At 35.3% G+C, this 19,833-nt stretch overlaps 1 protein-coding gene across 1 annotated transcript in view; it reads right to left on the bottom strand.

The window, feature by feature from the left end:
- Positions 1-19,833, bottom strand: part of TARBP1 (TAR (HIV-1) RNA binding protein 1) — a 39,601-nt gene that overhangs the window by 5,723 nt on the left and 14,045 nt on the right. The window contains exons 14-27 of the mRNA XM_059835084.1: positions 16,687-16,784; positions 14,474-14,635; positions 12,669-12,885; positions 12,158-12,170; positions 11,752-12,007; positions 11,479-11,667; positions 8,050-8,258; positions 7,840-7,911; positions 6,632-6,752; positions 5,122-5,232; positions 4,428-4,577; positions 2,431-2,517; positions 1,388-1,584; positions 267-348 (exon numbers count right to left, since the gene is read on the bottom strand). Coding sequence (XP_059691067.1) covers positions 267-348; positions 1,388-1,584; positions 2,431-2,517; positions 4,428-4,577; positions 5,122-5,232; positions 6,632-6,752; positions 7,840-7,911; positions 8,050-8,258; positions 11,479-11,667; positions 11,752-12,007; positions 12,158-12,170; positions 12,669-12,885; positions 14,474-14,635; positions 16,687-16,784 — 1,964 coding nt within the window. The remainder of the gene's footprint in view (positions 1-266; positions 349-1,387; positions 1,585-2,430; positions 2,518-4,427; positions 4,578-5,121; positions 5,233-6,631; positions 6,753-7,839; positions 7,912-8,049; positions 8,259-11,478; positions 11,668-11,751; positions 12,008-12,157; positions 12,171-12,668; positions 12,886-14,473; positions 14,636-16,686; positions 16,785-19,833) is intronic.

Below are 19,833 nucleotides of genomic sequence, written 5' to 3'. Positions count from 1 at the left end.
AATATAAAACCTGATTAACTCCCACACAGACGGGCACATTCATCACATGTATCTCTTCTTAATTAACCTAGGTTTTTAACACAGTGTTAGAGAGTTAAGCTGCAGTCTTAGTCTAAAATACATCACAATTTAGGTGAAGTAATATCAGAGTTTGAAATGAATAATAGCTGATCATTATTCATCCTACATTAGAATATACAAAGGAAGTTAAAAATACAGTTGTAAAACTATGCAAATACAATGATGAGCACTAGTCTTGGACTTGCCTCTAGACTATAATCCTCAAGTGGATGAAATGTTGCAAAGAAGAAATGATCTTGGATTCGCTGCCAGTTCCTTCTAGCATTCCTGCAATTGCAGAAAGTAATGCAAGATGCACCAAAAGAGGCAACGTACTGGATTTTATTTTTAAATTGTCAAATTGGAATAAGGCAACCTGACTGTATTTACTATATGCTGTATGGGAAAGAAAATACTTTAACAATTAAGTAAGGACCCATTAAAAAAAAAAACCAACCATAAAACACAGCAGCATTCAGGAAATAAGTTACATTTATGTTTCAAGAAAAGCCCATAACATGTCTCCAAATTCTATTATCAAAAGAAGCAAGTTTCACAGTTTCACAAGAAAGGGTATCACACCCAGGCCTCTGAAGGAAACTGAATACTAACTTATTGTTTAGTGAAAATGTTTAGCTGAAAAAAACCCCAAACAAACAAAAAAGCAGACTCCTCCTCTGCTGCTTTTTTCTATCCCATGTCTTGACATGCCAACTTGGGTGATTTAACAGTGACCCTGATCAGGGAAATGAATACTAATGTTCTTGGAGAAAAAAAAAATAAAATAAAAAAGTCTGTCAGCAGCAGTCCCAAGTTTATGATTTCCAAATCAGTAGGCAGAAAAGCATTTCTGTAAACCTCATTTACTCATCACCCCAAATTAATTTCCATTATCAATTTTTCTCCCACAGAAGGTTTTTTTTCAAAATATTAACACTGAAAACACTTCAGATTTTATATTTGAGAGTCTACTAGTACCAGTAAGTTTGGAAGAATGATTTGTATTGCTTCAAAACCCATCGGGTAAGAAAATCAAGCACTCCTGACTGTCTTCTTTTACCCCATCCCTAAACTATGAGCACTGTTCAAACATGCCTGGAGTTTTTCTTGCTGTGCTTTCAGACTGTAATGCTACACTAAATTATCACTTCGTTTTCTTTGCTGATAATTAGATTTCAACTTCCAAGTCTTGGTTTCTTTTTAAACAGAATAAACCTCCCCCATAAAAACCCATATAAATTATCAAGTGCTATTTTAGAAAATTAGACTTGCTGCAGATGGCTCAGAAGCACAATATTAAGCTGTAAATCAGAAAAATGTTACTAACCCTGTGCCATGCATGTTTTCCACTTGTTGAAGGCTAGATTCAATAACTGGTGTCAGAGCTTCAAATTCTTCCACATGCAACATTCTGCACATACTCCAAATTTTTTTAAGGGCAACTAACGCATAAAGTCGAACGCTGAAATTATGGTTGAAACACCACTGTAGAACAACGATAAGGGCTTTCTTCAAAGCTGGCTTCTAAAAAAAACAAATATAAATGAAAGAAACTTTTTTATGTTAAGTCTCAACATACCATTCAGAAGTAGAAAAGTTAAGAGTAGCCCAAGAAACAGTGGCTTCCTCAAAAGTCTTTCAGAAAGTCCAAAGGTGTAACAGTACATGTATGTGCAAACACTGGCTTCAGAACATGGTCCCGATTTCCTTCCTTCCTTCTCGCTAGGGCACAGACCTACAGCCTCACTTGTGTTTTGAAAACATATTAATTTGCTTTAAAAATTATTCTTCTGCACACACAGAAACCTCTATTTACTTCTGATTTTCTACCACTTAGAAAGCTGATCTTGCAAATGTATGCAAACACTAAAAAAATAACAGAAATGCCTGGATTGCTACAGATGTGAAGCAGTTAATCTAATATAACATCTGACTGTATTTCATCCTCTATTTTAAAGTTCAATAAAAAAACCTGAATTCCAAATAAAGAATTCTAAATGTAATATGGACTAGTTATTGCCAAAGAACTCCATATTTGAGTGTTGTTCTTCTATAGAAAGATCACCTTCTTCGAGGTTATCTCTGGCCAATTTCATGCAGATTAAACAAGAGCAGCAAGAAAAACAAACCCAGGTGCATCCACATTTAGTTAAAACTAGAGTTTTAAAACTAGACTTATGAACTAGAGTTCCTAAGTCAAATACGTTACAGAGGTGACAGGAAGAGTTAGTGTTTTCCATGTCAAAGTATACCTTAGTAGGAAATAGGTATTAAAAAGGTTTTGAAAACAGACAGCAAAAATGGTTTTTATTTCAGAAATGCATATACAGTGCAACTGAATAAAGAATGAACACTTTTAGTCAAATTTACCTTCTCTGAGGTATTTTGAAGAATGATGTCAAAGTGCGATAACACTGATAAAAATGTGCAGATGCTCGTTTTAAGCTTTTCTTCATCCTAAAGCAAAAGAGAATGTAATAAGACATATGCATATATAAAACGTTTTTATATGATGTAAGCTTTCACAGCATATTCTGCAGATGCAGTATCAACACTATTTAAAAAAAAATCTATGCGTTTCCACAGCAAAATTTACTAAAATACAAAGTTCATATTAAGATTTCATTTTTCCTAACATGTTATTTGCTTTTTACTAACACATCAATCAGAACAAAGTATACAGCAGTGTAAATGAGCTAAAATTCAACCCAAATTCACTGTATTCTGTTCCCCGTCCCATCCACAACCACCACCACCCCCCCCAACCCTAAACCCAATAAAAACCTTGAGGATTTTTTTCAGTGCTCGCACTTTTCCATGTCATCACAAACGTGGGTACTGAGCACAGAATGAATAGTCTAGCATCAGCCTCACCCACGTTCTGTATGGAAGAAATGAGTTTCCACAGTTCCATTCACCACTTCTCTTTACAGATGCAGTTCCTATTCATCCATTTTGCCACAGCATTGCACTGGTGCTCAAATTCAGCTTATTTTTGAGTAAGATCCTGCCTGACAATCCTTTTCAGAGTCACTGTTTTCCAGAATAGCCTCTGAAAATATAATCTGCATTCCTTTTTCATAAATCTACATGTTTGCTGCTTGCTCTGTTTGTTCGAATGGGCCCACTGTGATTCAGTACATTTGTTATCAACATGAGATCGCTTTGATCCAAGAGTTTATCATCTACTAAGATGATTAGCAATTTCAACTGCCTGAGCTTTTGGAAGGAACCTTGAAATAGGAAGAGGTTACATCCTTTACAGCACTTTTAATCAGTTCAGATAGGCATGACAAGCCATCTTTATGCACTTGAAGTATAAATTGTAAACTGAAAGAGAAGTTTTTTTCCCCTACACAGGAAAAACAAACAAACAAAAAACCCCCCAAAACACAGCACACATGATTAGGAAGCGAAGTTGTCTCAGAGTAGTATTAAAAACCTGCCTGGTTTTGGGCGAAAAATGTATGTATACACACACAGTTTTCCCATTTTTTTATTTAATTTTAATTCTTGTCCTACTGTTTGGCTCTTAAAAAACTACAGTAGCAACTAGTCTATTTGATAAGCAAGACGACATCTACATCTAACTATTATGAGCGGTGAGCTTCAGCAGAAGCACCACTGGAAGTCATGTCTTCCTGCACACTGGAGTAGATCCAAGTACATACACTTTCTACTCAGCCCAAATGTACAATGCTAACAAATTCAAGGGGATCAGTACAGACAACTGATACAGGTCAACTCTTACAGGTAATTACTTAAAGAACCACCCAAGACATAAAAATGAAATGCTAGTAAGTCAGTTCTCAGTCAACCCTTTCACGACTTTTGGGTACCACAATTCAAACCCTGCCTACAGTTTTGGAACCACATTACAGAACTCCACTGTGACAGAAGTCCAAGTTAAAAGCTACAAATTGTATATGTGTTATGCAAGTCATGTTCCCACTGACAAACAAGACGACAAACAGAAGACAAAAGCTGGGTGAGGAAACCACGAGTGACTTTGCGGTTATCTTCCCAAACTCAGAATCTAGGGCATCCACGTGTTCCTGATGGCTCTTATATTGGCGACTGCAAAGAGTACTCTGACTCACTATGCCAGCTCTACTCTGACCAAGGTAGTACATTATAAAAGGAAGTCTTTCAACTGGAAGAATTCACTCATCTTCAGCCACTTTATATCACAAATTTCTAAATGCCTCAGACTATAGTCCAGACTCACTTCCAAGTTAATCTAATCTGCTCAATAACCCACTGCTTCTAAAGGAAAATTGGAATACATAGAAAACAACATACGGGAAGACAAACTGTACCCTCTTTGTTCAAATTACTCTTCAAGTGAATGCCAAGTTCTTACTTACATAGCAAAAGCAATCCCAGAATTTATTAAGGAATTGAGGGTATTTATGTAGACTCAAGATAACAATCCATTCTATGAAGTATTTCACAGATGCCTGATTGTTACCAAATCCAGCCTGGAAAACTTTGTCAAGAGTTCCACACAAAAAATTCTGAGAAAACAAAATCAGATAATCGTTTAGTATATTGTTAGACTCATTTCCAGGCAGGAAAAAAAACTAAATAAAAGAACATTCTCAGCTTTATCATAATATTAGAAATATTTTTAGTACTCAAATGAAAACATTTTAGACCCATTTAATTTCTGTATTGCAGTTTTCAAATATTTTATTATGAAGAAGCATTAGATGAAACTAAAATTTCTCAATTTTCTGAGTGTTCATAAAGAAGCAACATTTTTATCGAATGAGAAGCTTTAAATCAGACAGTCAGTAGTTTTAGCTAGCTTTAGCAGGAACAATCTAGTCTCCTATAATTCACAAATCCAAGAACCAGTTTTCAGTGACCTCTAGAAATGCATCATAAATCTGGGACTTCAGACCGAAAGAATGAAACTACAAACTTCTACATCAGCCCCAGAGATTACATGCCTTTTATACCCCGCTGTAATTTAACATACGCAGTTTGCATGACACAAAAGTATTCTTGAAAGTAGGTATTTATTTCTTTATAAGAATTCATAGTGAAGGGCAATACCTGGTCAAGCTTTGGAAGAAGAACTAAGAGTGTCTGCCATATCCGGTTTTTAATTCTATGCTGTAAAGAGTTTGCATAATAGCGTGTTCTAGATCTGGATACCAGTTCATCCTAAAAGCAAATTAAAAGGTTTATTACCTAGTCTTCCTTAAAATTGAATACATGGAAATATACTTCACTGTACTGAGAAAGAAGCAGCATCTACTGCACAGCTAGTATCAGCATTAAATACAAAGTTAGGAAAAACATTAATTTCATTTATTTAGAATTAAATTTTGAAACTTGTCCATGAGGAGTTTGGAAAGTTGAAAAATATATAATCCCACTTAGTATTTTTACTTAAGAGCACAAAAATGTTAGATATTAAGACCCTTCAAACAGCAGAAAGTTGAAGAATTTACAGCAGCTACTGTATATGAACAATTAAAATAGTACTACATAAAATGGAGCATGAAGACTCAAGCTGTCATTTAGTTATATAAGAACTAAAGATCTTAAGTCAAGAGATGAGTATATAAATGAAAACGTTCCTACTTTAGTGTCTACCTTTAAAAATGGGTTTAGTCGTGCTATCAATTAGATCAGCTTGTAACTACAGCTCCAGGTTTGAGACAGAAACTGATACTCTGCAATAAGATATTTTACATGAAAGAAAACAGATGAGATAAATAGAGCTTTAAAAAGATTTGAAATTCACGTTCTCGTATAGCTTAGATTCTTTCCCTATGTACTCCACTTTGGCCTTTAAAACATGACACCCAAAACTCTTTCCTTAACTTTTTACAAAGAAAATTATTTGGTTATCCAAGTCCTAGATTAAAATGCAAATACACTTTATTTTTAGATGTTTACACTTCATATTTAAGGAAGTAAGTCACTTTTAAAGCTCACTTTTCCCACTTGATCAATCTTACAACACAAGTATTAACCATTTTTCTCCAGTAGTTAATTGACAGGAATGAAGGACCACACATTTCTTGTTCTTCAGAGAAAAGCAGAATTCTGTAATACCAGAATACACGGGTGATGTTCTAATAGCAGCTGTAGTAATTTACCACTGTTTTTACGCTAGTGCCAATGCATAAGCAGCTATGGTATAAATGAAAATCAGACCCAACCTTCTCCATTAATCCTATTTATAAAGGTCTTCTAAGGAGACAACAGCTCTCTCAATTCAAAAGGTAGTCTGCAGTTGTTAAAGTGAAATGTGGTGGTTCAAAATGCAGCCTAAAGGAAGATTCTTAATGGACAATGGTTACAATTTGGATAATGTTCGGTGAATTTAGAAAATCCACTAAAAAGAGAGAAATAAACCCGAAAGACAATTTTTACTATTTTGGTTTGGCTGAATTAACTCCTGTCTCATAAAAAAAAACCAAAAAGTATATTACGGGGCAAATCTAGACAGGCTATACAAACAATTGTGAATACATCCTACCAACTGTAAATACTTTGCGTTTTAGTAACTGTACTAACATTACATTTATATACCAAGAGAAATGAAGTTTACTTTATCAAGGAGTTTGATGAAAATGTCTTCCATAAACATCTTATGCAAGATATTTGATCCATCCAACAAGCACAGAAACTTAATAGCACAAACCCGAACATAGTGATCATCTCGATTTGTACTGCAAAATATTAGAAAAAATAATCAAACTCTACTTGTTCAGACATAAAGATAATTCCTAAATTATAAAAAAGCACCAAACATCATCTTGAACAAGTTGTCTGTAGTAAGACAATATGCAAATACCTAGAACCAAAATTTTAAGGTCTGTTCATCCTTGCTGATGAAGAAAACTAGCGAATTCCCGATAACCTGCCCCTGTTTTATCTACAGGTCTTTAATAGCATCTAAGTGTTTAAAATAATTTTCTACAGAAATAACTGTATCATAAAAAGTCTTTGTAAACTGTAATCTTAAAACAACTAATTTATGCTTACAGCTTTGATCAAATACTAGTTACTCAGAGACATCTGGAATAATTAATGCCACAAGTAGAATTAATGACATTACAGGTAGCAAAGCGTCACACAACTGCAGACTGGCACAACCAGACATTTGGAAACCAACAAGCTCTTGGGAGAAAATACAGGAGTACTGAACTGGAAGTGGTAGTAGATTTTTAGAAACTCCCGTTTTAGCAACTACTAACACTTCCCAAAGCACTACGTTAGACTGTTTCTCTGACTCTCTTCCACTGAGTGAAGGTGGGAGTGAAGCTACAAAGAAAGTTCAATAATCCAGCAGCCAGTGTCCCTGTTTCAAAAACTGGAGGCTGAACCTACTGCCAGTACGCAAGCTAAAAAGGCCTACAACCAATGTGAAAAAGCCAAGCTCCCAATCTGGCTGCATTAAAGCCCGAGTTTCTTAACTGTCTTATCTACAATGATGAGGTACATACCAGCACTCGGTAAAATGTCTGCATCCTAAAAAGTATTACTTTTATGAGGTGAAACAATGAGGAAGTAGTTATTTCAGCTCCATTCAGGTTAACAAATGGGATATATTTTCCTGAAAATACTTAACATTTTCCTACGTTTTGTATTTGAACTATGAATGTAATGTGATGTATAACCCCTCTACCAAAGAGGGTTATGAATATACTCATGAAAAGCTGACTTCAAAACCAGCATCTTTCCTATTGTAGCATCAATTGTAATGAAGACACAATTCAGACCAAATATTGTGAGATGTATCCTCAAAATCATTACCTTTCTGTAACAACATTTGCTGCACACTGTTCTCCAAGATTTTCTATGAAGGCGTGCACATCCTGAATAAGTCTTCACAGATGAAAGACAAAACAACAAAATCAGCATAATAGCATACAAAAATTATTTCAATGATTACCTCAAAGTTTAAAAGAAAACAAAGTGCATAGAATTATAACAAATATAATCACAAAGATTTTTTTTTAATACCTTTGATCTCTCCTAAATACAGTTCCAAAGACGCAAGCCTCAGTGATGAGTTCACAGTAACTTCCAGCATTTGAGAAAGCATTGACAATGTGCTTTGCAGCACTTCTCTCATCAACAGTGGGAAATATCCAAGATCGACAACAATGACTAAGGACTACATTGAAGACTCCAGTCTTTGTAATGGACATATCTATGAGCTTGAAAATTATCTGAAAAGAAGAAATAAAAGATTCAAAATCTAATCACTTTTCAGAAGTGCTAGGATTATTAGAATAATATTGCAGTGATATCTATTTTAGCATCCTAGACCTGCTCAGGTTAATGCTGTCTTGAATCTATTTACAATTCCCTGATCATAAGGGCAGGTGAATGGGCAACAACTGGCCCACTACATGTTTATGTTAACAAAAGATAGGACTGATCTTTCCTTAAAGAGATGGAACACCAGATGCTTTACATGAATCAGCTGATAACCGGAACAAATACACCTGGGATTACTTCAGTGAGTACAAACCTGGTGTTTTTAATCAATCCTTACCACTTTAGAAAAAAAAATTAAACAAGATTTCTTTCACAGGTAGGAGTACATAGAGTTATAATTCTCTTCTTTAATGAGGATTACATTCATATTGAAGTTAAAGTTCAAATTTGAGTTCAAGTGGAAAAATGTCTTTGTATCATTTACTTTTTTTGTTTGTTTTTGAGGAGGGCATATTTAAGATATATGAAACAGCTATCTAGAACTTCTCCAAAAAAAGAGACAAATAAAACAAAACAAGAAAATGGCCCCAAAATTTTCCTTTCTTACTCCCTTCATTAGGCTAAGCGCAAGAGTAAACGTCAGTTAAATTTTTTTTCTAAGAAATTGCAGGCATTTGGGAGAGGACAGGGAGATTCAGAATGAACAGGTGGGTTTTTCTATAAATTCCTTTTTAGACAACATCAATTAGAGCTGTCCATGAGAATAGTTTTCCAGAAGGTGTGACAGCTCTTACAAGATAAAGCTGCTTCTCTTCCCTGCTCCAAAACGATACTTTTGATAACATGACAATTCTTTGACAGCAACTCTGCTTTTATAGAGAAAGTTGTTATGAATTGCTAAGGATTAAAGCACCAAGAAGCTCATGAAGAGCCTAAATTAAATGGAATGCACTCTGAAGAAACGCTTTTTGGGAAAGAAAAAACCCACCTTCGACACATTCGGTCTTTTTACAAAGAATTTGAACTTCTCCTTTAGTGCAAGACAGGCATTGTATCTTTCCTAGTAATTCCAAAATTGAACTATTGTGTTTCACCTGAGAAGCAGCATGACATTTACTGCGCATTTCTCAAAATCCTGGAATGTTTTTCAATCGTTTCATTAACATATTAAATGTCCAGCGCACACAGAAGACATTGAAGTTCTAGCACAATTAACATTTGAATAAGCCAAAGAAAAAGGAAAAAAGCAGCAAAAGAAATGAAGCCTAAGAACACAGTGCTCTGGGCACCACTGCGGAAGCTCTTCTGGATTATACCATAGCAATATTACCTTTTTTGGCTCAAAAATACCCTTTTTTCCCCACTCCTTTGAGCTACTATTAAAAAGACAGAGTGCACTGTGGTAGACAAAATTAAAATTATGCTTCTGTGACAAACCAGTATCAGGCAGTTCCCCATTTTTTTTTTCCTTTCTCTTCAGCTAAAACTATATAGCCATTGCACAAGGTGTCAATGGCAACAGAGACTGCCAAGGAGTGGGATAAGAATATACATAAGTAGACACTTGCTTGGGAACTTTATCTTCATTTTCTTATGAAGGGGCAGAGGGTGGCTCAACCAGATGCCCTTTGTTGAGTACAGGAGACCTTCGTTATCTCCTTGATGCCTACTGTCATGGTATGTCCCACTGCAGACAATGGAATAGCTGTCACACAGACTCAAGACTCTCAACATTGGCAAAATACACCTTACATAATGCTTGAAACACCACCACTGAAGTTAAGACAGCAATTCTAAGAATTTAAACAATTTTTGAGAAAAAAGAAAAATAAAAAACTAACTACAGCGCATCAGTTATTACAACACTGAGCATACAATTATCCATTACAGACACTCATTAAAAGAAAAAGCTAACAGATTCCTGGAACTGAAGAGATATTTTACCATCTTTGCATACGTATCTTGTTTTGGCTTGGGTCCAGATGAAAACTAGAAATGCGAAGTGTTTAAAATAGATGACAGTAACATTCATTTGAAGCAAGTTTTCAAAAAGAACAAAGAAAATATTCTAAGCTACTTAAGGCTAATATGGAGATACCACAGCAATTTTAAATTGCTAGGAAGTGTCCATTTTTCTGTTTTTTTTTTTAAAAATCATTTTGGAGTGTCTGGGCTGAAAACAGAGCGGAGACGTTTGCTATTATTTACAGTTAGGAGTGTGACAGCAGGACAGAACCTCTTACGGCGACTTCAAAGCAAAACTGCAACCGCTCTTAGTGTGATTTCTGTGCTAAATGCAAAGCAGCGCATGAGACATTAAGTCTAAGCATAGTCTAAGCGTATGTACATGCTGGTAACTCATTTATAATGTGTTACTGCTCTGGTCTTGCAGTCCTTGTGGACTGTTCTGCGCAAACATTTAAATTGATGCTCAGAGGGGAAAAAAGCAAAATATCCAAGAAAAATTATTTAGAAAGGAAATAGTGAACAACTTTCCAGTGTATAAAGCCAAGACGAACCAACATCCCAGTACTGAATACCGTTTTAGTGACTCAAAGTGAAAAAAGAACACCATGACATATGCAAGAACTTTTGGAGTACAGGAAGCTGCCTACATCTTGCAAAACAAAGAGTAAAATATTTTTGCTTAACTATGGAGGCAGCTCTACTACGCAGTATTAAATTGAACTCTAAGGCAACTGATTTTTATGACTTCTACACCTAGACCCTCAAGAAAAAAAAAGCCTTTGAAGAAGCAGTTAAAGTTGGCTTTATTCAATAACATCTATTAAAGTTCTGAAAAATTCTAACTTTTCATTTAGGGAAGTATTTTCATAAAGACTAAACTATTAGAAAAAGGCGTAATTTTTCCAGAATATTAATAGTTTGTTACAGTTCAGGTGGCCAATCCTGAACAAAATATTCAAGAAGTGCACAATGTAAAAATAAAATAAAGACCAAAAAACCTGTTTTGCTGAATGCGGAAGACACTTAACAGTCTGAAAAATCACAGAAATAGTACTTTTCATTTTCTGTGTTACAAGAACAAACAATATATTTGTTTATCCTCAATCTAATTCTCAGATCATTTGTCTTAACACTCTCAAATTAGAACCTTTTTGGAAATAAAACATTCACAATAGCCGAAGGGAAGATAAAAAGTAAAATACATTTTTAGATCCAGATAAAATTTATGTTCACTTTCCAAAAAAGAATTCTTAAACTGACCTCTTTTATTCTGGCATATGCTTGACCCTTTGCACTTGCAGCAACAGCTAGAACCTCCGTATCAAAGATGAACTGAACAAAAGCTTTTAGATTGGACCAAAATATTAGCTGTGTGTTGCTCAAAGAGGACATAATTTTCCAAGCCAAATCAAATGCTTCTATGCAGAGAGACTCCGATGAGTCCAGAAGCTGAAAACAAGGAGAAGAAAGAAGTGTTACATTTGACAAAAAACACCCCCAAAACTATTAATATCATGCAGTTTTATCTTTTACCTTGGGAACAAGGGCTTTCATGCAGTCAAACACAGGTAGAACTTGGTCTGAAGGAAGAATAGTTAGGGCTTCTAATGCAGACTGTAGAATTTTTCTTGACCTTTCAACTGTAGATAATGACATTTCTGAAGTTTCTTCATACTCTTGAGCCAGTGTTGGAAGTGAATTTAAAATGAAACGAAGGCAAATCCACTGGTCACGAACATAGCGTGCAACAATTTTCCCCCATCCTTGAGATGTTGTTTCTTCACGTAAGCTGTAAGAAGAATATTATTCTTAAATATATATTGTATTAATTTATCCTGCACATTCCTACTCCACCAGGAACTTCTTAACTGTACAAACTCACTACACTTCTTCGCAATGCCAGAATTTACGGAGGTTCAAGGGGAAACTGGACAAGTACATGGAAGAGAAATCTACAAATAAAGTTCTTTAAACACAGAAAAATCAGTTCTGGGCTCAGGCAGTCTCACTAGTCATGAACATCTGGGAAAATATTCAGTGGAAACTTAACTTTCGCCATCTTTTTTTGTCACCCAAGTATTTGGGTTTTGGCCCTCAGGCTTATCCTGGGCTTTGGTTCCCCAACAGTAAATAATTTCCATGTAAACTCTCTTGAGTACATGCTATGGCTTTGTGCAGTGTATATATACTTAAGCTGGCATAAGGATAAACAATGTTCAAAGCTAGTTCTGGCTTCATAGCACAGAGGACTGAGCAAAAGAACCTTTGGTCTGATCAATTATGGTGGCTTTAACGGTCGAAAACCTGAACGTAAAGACAAAAGAGCAACTGAGTGAATAGTTAGTGTTCAGAATTCGTCATTTTTATCTTGGTAAAAAGTTATCAAAGGAAAGAACAAAAAAAGCTACCATCTTAATCAATTTCTAACCAAATTTATTCTGGAGAATTACTGAAGCTGTAAGCACAGACGTACCTACTTTTTTCTTCAACATAAGATGGCTTCTTTAATACTTCATTAAATTGAGAAAAGGAAATAAATCTCTTCAGAGCATCCACAGAAGGCAGAGATTCAAGGTGCACTTCAGGTTGCCGATCCATTATCTCACAAACTGCTGTAAGTGAAGCCATGCTAACTACTTTTTTAATTTGTTCTTTAAGCTTCGGCTCCTAATTAAAAAAAAAACCCCATACATGAACAAACATGCACCAATTTCTTCTAATATGATACAAACAATCTACTGATACATTTGATAATCCTCCCATTTGTATCACATCAGACATCTTAAGGTAGCAACTCTGCATTCTTCTACTTCCTTATTTTCTTAACCTACGCATAACACAACTTTCCTTGGCTGGGTCAGTGCAATCAATCACAAGTTGCAAGAATTGAAAAAAGTATAATCTTGCAAATTACAGTTACTTATTCATTAAGTGCAGGCACCTAGCTCGACTACGATGGAATACTTCTATCTTGCCACGTAGCAGTTTATATATATTGCTGGATAGCAATTAGAAGAAAAGATGTGGCTCCACGTAGTCAAAAACCCAATGCAACAAGACAGCTGAAATTCAGAATACCACATGTTAAGTGCTCCAAAAGACTAAAAGGTCACAACACCTACTATGATTATTTTGTGCGATAAACACATATATTCAAAGAGGCATGAAATAAAAAGTCTCAGTAAAAAAGCCATAAAGCCTATAGTTCCCTAACAGTATTAAAAGCTCAGTGTTATTTAAATATCTTCACGTTACTTTCAGCTGTCTAGAGCACAGAAGAGATTTTTCTCATCTGTAATTACTCAGCGATTTTTTTTTTCTCCTGAAACAGAACATGCACTGTATGTGCAACTGAAGAAATCATCATGACAATGTAATTTGACTGAATTCAAAAGAAGTTGGTAGAGACCCCCAGTGAACTCTAAGTTTGAACCATAAAATGTTTTCTTTGAAACTACTGGAATAAGTACTAATTCATATAACCAAAAGAAAAAAAAAATTAAGTCTTGCTCTTTGTTTCCTTAGAAAAGTAAACCTAGCAAATCAAATACTTACTAACTTTAACGTGTTATTAACTGTTCTTGATCAATAATTCAACCCAGAAAATACAAAAGATTATACTGCCCAACACATCTTAATTTAAATCTCCTCCTTTTATAGGAATTGTTGTTTCTTTACCCTTTGACAATATATCTATTTTGGATATACTAGCCTTATATATACAACTATGGGACAATGAACATAACTATATGAAAAAGCCAAAGCCATGCTCGGTCCTGGAAATTCTTTTTCTCTGTATGTTCCAGCTTGGAAATACAACATATCATTAATAAAAAAAGGCATTTTCATTTAACAGTAACTTCCTCGGTAAGATTGGTTCATATCTGAGAAAAAAGCTTTGGAGTACACATAGTCCATTATTAGAACTGAAGTTTAACTTCAGCTATATAGACTTCTAAAAATGTAATATAAGAAAACAGAAGTTCTAAACATCTTAGCTACAAATATTTTACATTAACATTACACTGCCAACTAAAGACATATGTTAGGGAATATATATACAAGCTTTTTTATTTATATGTATAATAAAGCATATTATAAATACAATATTTGTACACTGTCTTTATAAGATGTTTATATAATTATTTATATATTAGACTATATATAAGCATTACAAATAGAATATTTATTTTAATTAATATTTACTAGTTTATTTTAAATTAATAATTTACTGTTGTAAACCAAGTTAAATTACCTCTTCACAATTTCTCTCCTGAAGATTACGAATAGAGGCATTTGTTAGGGACAAAATGAAATTCTTGATAGATGGTACTTTCTTCCAGCTGACTTTCAAGCACAAATTCACTATCTCTGAAATTAAAGCTAAGTATAGATCACAACGATCCAGATCACCAACCTAAAAATGAAGAAACAAAGGTAAACTGAAGCATTAAGAGGAGGAAACTTAAACTGAAAAGAAAGAAAACTAATAGAAACAGTGATAGCAGAAGGAAAACAACAACAGTCATTGCAGTTGAACAACCTTTTCTTTACTTTGGGGGGGGTGGTGGGGTGCTGTTTATTTTAAAAATCTTTTCATCTTACAGATTCTTTTAGTTTTAGGGCTCTGGAGTATGCCTTAGAAGAGACAGTGTGAAATTCTGAAAGAAATCTTCGCTACTTTTAGTTGGTAAGTTTACTTCACTTGCCTTCCTGGGCCCAAAGGAATGCCATGTAAAAACAGGTGATCTAGCCTGAGTATCAGAAGTGGTGTTCAAAGCCAACTCAGTTATCAGATCACAGCACAGCACTGCACCCTGTACAGACTCAACAGTGCACCTTGCACTTCTTCCCCAACTACATTTTATCTCATGGCTGTATCTTGCTTGGCTTATGGCTTTTTATTCTCTTGTATTTGCAACCTTTCTCCACGTATCATAAAAAACACTCCTTTATAAAGCCATGTACTCAAGGAAGCACATGAAGAAAGAACTTTTCCTTCTTTAGTTTTGAGGGAAAATACACCTTTGAATTTTCACATACCTTTAGAAGCTGTTTTCCTGATTCAAGCCTAACTTTCACTTTAACACAGGACCACTTTTCACATTGATCTTCCATCACACTCACATTTTGGGGATTTATTTTCCTTCTTTGCATTTCCCCTTCAATTTGTACTTTCCATACTGTTTCTGAGGAAGTACCCCAGAGCCCCATGCTCCTCTCCAAGTTTCCACCCTTGCAGAAACGCACGCTTGCCCTTCCCCTCCAACTTACAGTCTTTTTTCACTCTCCCAAACACAAGTAGCAAATTTGACTGCTGTTCATTATCATTTCTGCACACTTGTCCATATAACTTTCTCCATGAAGCCTAAACTGGTTTTCTTTTCTAAACTCACTCTTCGCTAAATAATTCTAAAAATACCCCTTTACATTTTGTCTATCTCCTCATCACAGTTGCCTCTTCCTTTCCAATCTTTCTGGTCTTCTCCCTTCTTCCCAATAGTCTATCCAAATACAGTCTACTAAATTAACAATCTTTAGACTGCTGTCTTCCCTTTAAATCTCTATTTCGGTTTTCTGCCTTTTATAATATAAAATTAAAGGCAACACAATTAAAGGTCACAATAAAAAGAATTGTAAGTACCTTACAACTTTTCATTTTCTTTTACTCCATATCCTTCTCTTGAAACTCCTAATCTATTTTTACCTTGCTTTTAAAGCTCCTACTTCGCATTTCGTTGAGCTTTTGGGTTTTGAGAATCAGCCTCCTTTTTAACTTCCACCAATCTCTCTTTCTCAAATCTGTTTTCTTCCAAAAAATAACACAATTCTCCTCATCAACATTACATTCTAATTCCTCTTTCTCCAGCTGGAAACATCTCTAGATGTTTTGCTTTACATGTCTTGTGACTTTTTATTTACATATGACTTGAACACTCTTTAGAGAAGAACACATGTACCTCCTCTCTCTAAAAAGCAGTGCAGTTCTTTGATACATTCAACAGGGTATTGTTAAAGAAGTCAAACTCCTCTACCATCGAGTCATTTTGCTTCAAAACTCACAGGTTTCTTTGGGGTATAAACTTAAACACTGGCCACAGCAAAGAGCAAACAATGGAAGATAGTCAGTAAGGTTATTAACCAGGCTGAGTACTAAAAGTCTCCAAACATCTTATGTCCACAATCATACTAGTAGGTACGATACAGTATGATACGATACTCATGATTTCTTACCATATGACTTCTTCAGATTTGAGAAGAAACAAGGAATATGGACTACAGACACTAAACACTACTTGTCAAGACACTTTTTTTTTTGCTGTATTCTTACTGTGCCCATTCAAAAAAGTTAAAGGAAGTGTTTCTATGCAAAGGTGTTTAAAGATTTGATATGAAAACTAGGAACACTAGTAAATCAAATTAACAAGCAAAACCACACCAAAAGTATGTCTCATAATAATTACTTACAGTGCTTAACTCATTTGTAGTAAGCCGTCGGAGAACAAATTCAAGAATACTCTCCACAGGTGTCATTAGAGACTTCCAGATAAAAAACAATACCCCATCTATGTGAAGAAAAAAACCCAAACATGTATTAACATACAGAAATACACTTTCCTTAATAAATTTATTATATCATGCAAATTTATTTTAGTTATAGAGTCAAAGTTATACAGTAATAAGTATTCAAAATACCTAAGAATACCTTAAAATAGCTCTGTACTCTTTAGCCGTGTAAGCTGGAAGAATCAAACCAGATTATATTCTTTCCTGAAATCTATCATGAATTGGTGAATCAAAAACCACACAAAACCAGAAGACCAAAGCATAGTTTTCCAACTTTTAATGCACACTTTCATCCTATTCTCAACCCTCTGCACAAACAGCTTATTAATGAACTTACTTTTTAATAAAGAACAAAAGTTTCCATATCCAGCAATTATTGTATGTGAGAAAAATGCAGTTGTCCATTTCTAGCATGTACAGAAGTGAAAACTGGTTTTTGGTTGGGGTTCTTTTTGCTGTTTAGAAATAATTCAAGCTTTGGATATAGAGTAATCTTACAAGATTTCAGTCAAGTAGCTTCCTGGCTTAACATTGTAAACGAAAACACAAGATTGTAACACAAAATGCAGTACTTTCTCTAAGAATAGGCTAGGCCACAAAGTATACCACATGTGCATAGCATTTCACAAATGAGAAGACACAAGATTATTACACAAGGGAAGTACGTCACCCTGGTAAAACATATTTAACCACAAGCACACTTCAATCTGTGCTTCAAGGGTAAGGGCTAGCTGAAAGCCAAAGAAATAACGTGCCAGTATGAAAACGGGAGTTAAAATACTCTGCGTGACCCTCTTGTTCTAAAAATATCAGTCTTTAGTTTCAGTATTTAGGAGAATAACCCAGAGGTTTTATCTGCTGTTTTATTTCTGGAGTTGACCCGAGTTCCATTTCATAATAATTTCACTACATGAAATGAAAGACCTTCAAAAGGTAGAAATATAAAAGGGACATATTTCCAGAAGTTCCAGATCTATATTGTACTTACTTTCAATATTCTCTATTAAAATGGCTCACTGGACTGCATTTCTAATGCTTAATTTGTTTAGAACAAACAGTTTAACTATGTCATTTTATCACATTTCATCATAAGTCTCAAATCACTAAAACATCCTCTGCAACTAAAATTCAGAAATTCTTCAGATAAACATGTAAGACAGTACAATCCAATTCACTACTAGCATTACAGTGGCTCTGTAATACTATAAAAAAGTAAGCAAAAACTTACTGTTTAAAGTAGTGAAGTCTAACAACAGTACAGACAGCAAAACCTGTAGAAAAATGCTGCTGCTTTCAGCATGCATTGCAGACATGTCTATCCCCATTAAAGTATTCTTAAATAAAACACTTCCCAATTATTACTATTTTTGTTTTTACAAGCTTTAATTCCTTTCTTCTTCCCTCCCGTTTTATCATTTTCAGTTTGACAGACAGGACTTTTCACCTCCTGTTTAATCAACACTGAAAGAAAACGCCTGTATTTTACAGCATTACTCTTCCCGCCCCTCAGCACAGTCAATTCCAGCTGCGGAAACAAGATTTATTACTTGGCTCTCCTGTGCAGGAGGAAGAAGCACAAAAACATGGTAGAAAATTGTATGAGAAAAGTAATCCTTGTTTAACTTAATACAAAAAGACATAATACTACAAGTTCAACTCCAAAAGCCTCTTTAAAGACTCTACTGATGATGAGCTGTACTGGAGTACCTATGGGGGTGTTCAAAAGAACGGAGACACTGCGATGCTCAGCCTTGCCATGCCTCAAGAACTCTGTTAGCAGAATGTAACATGTTAAGCCAGGTATCAAAATTCTCAAGGCAGGAGCAATTGATTATACATCTACATTAGCAAGCACAGTGGCATGTAAGGCAATTATTTACAGAGTTAAATGATTGATACTAAAAACTTAACATGCGCTCGCATGTGTTTTGGAGGGTTCTGCTGCAGGCTTTCCCTAGCCTGATGCTGTAGACTGAATCCACACTGGCAGTTGGGGCACATCTTTCAGTTTAGTTTCACGTGAAGGAATCCACTCCAGCAGTCAGAGACCACCACACAATATGAACTTCGACAGTCTGCATAATTAGTGCTCAGTATTTCAGTCAAACAGCTAAAATTCAAGAGGGGGTAATTGTATGAAACACTTTTTAAAATTAGGTTAAGCATTTACTTCAGGGCTGCATTTAGACATCTTTATGAAACCTGGATGCAGAACCTGACCCTAGATCTGTGGCTCCTGCTCCAAAACTACTCTTGTATTTCGTGTTATAAAAATACTGAAAAAAATCCCAAAACAATCTGGGGAAGCAGAAACCAAATGCCAAGGTCCCTCTTGTTCCACTTGAGCATCGTAATTCATGAAAATAATGCAATTTTTCACTTGCTCTCAGGAAAAATTATAGATCTATTCTGGTTACAAATTGACCAAGTTGTAACAAAAGTAGTGAGGACTCCGTAGCTTTTGTTCAGACTCTCCTGAAAGGCCTAGAAGTCAAAATGCTCAATCTGTGGGAGGCCAAAACTCCAGACAGTCAGATCATCAGGCTTGTGCTTAAGTGGGCACACCTCTTAAGTGCCTTGCTTTTTAACTAAGGTCAAATTGATGCAAGTCAGTTAAGCATGCCTACTGAAATCATAGCTAATACTGTGAAATAATCAGAGGCATCCTGTCTTTTGCAGTCTAAACAGCATTAGTTGAGACAAAAGTATCTACCAGTCAACTCAGAAAACAGTATGTCTAGCAGGATCACTTTATGCTCTCAGGGAAGGCTCTGGCTGAACCTGGGGCAACTAAGCAGGTTAGGCTCAAGTTTCTGTACTAACTTCTTTTTCAAGTGCCTAAATAATTTACGGAATCCATACGTTGGCAAAAGAATACGCCTATAAATACTTGCAATACAGTTAAAATTTGGAGAGTGTGACCAACTGCTTATCTACTACTAATGGGTAACAACTGCTTTCTCAGGGGGCTTCCACATTCTCAATTCCCAGTCCTTGGGACACCTTCAGAAAAGCCCTGCAGGATTGGACCCGCAGCTCAATTTCGTA

This window comes from Gavia stellata, chromosome 2 (assembly GCF_030936135.1).
Source record: "Gavia stellata isolate bGavSte3 chromosome 2, bGavSte3.hap2, whole genome shotgun sequence".
Lineage (NCBI taxonomy): Eukaryota > Metazoa > Chordata > Aves > Gaviiformes > Gaviidae > Gavia > Gavia stellata.
The sequence above is the reverse complement of the archived record's forward strand: the minus strand, read 5'-3'. Positions and strand labels throughout refer to the sequence as shown.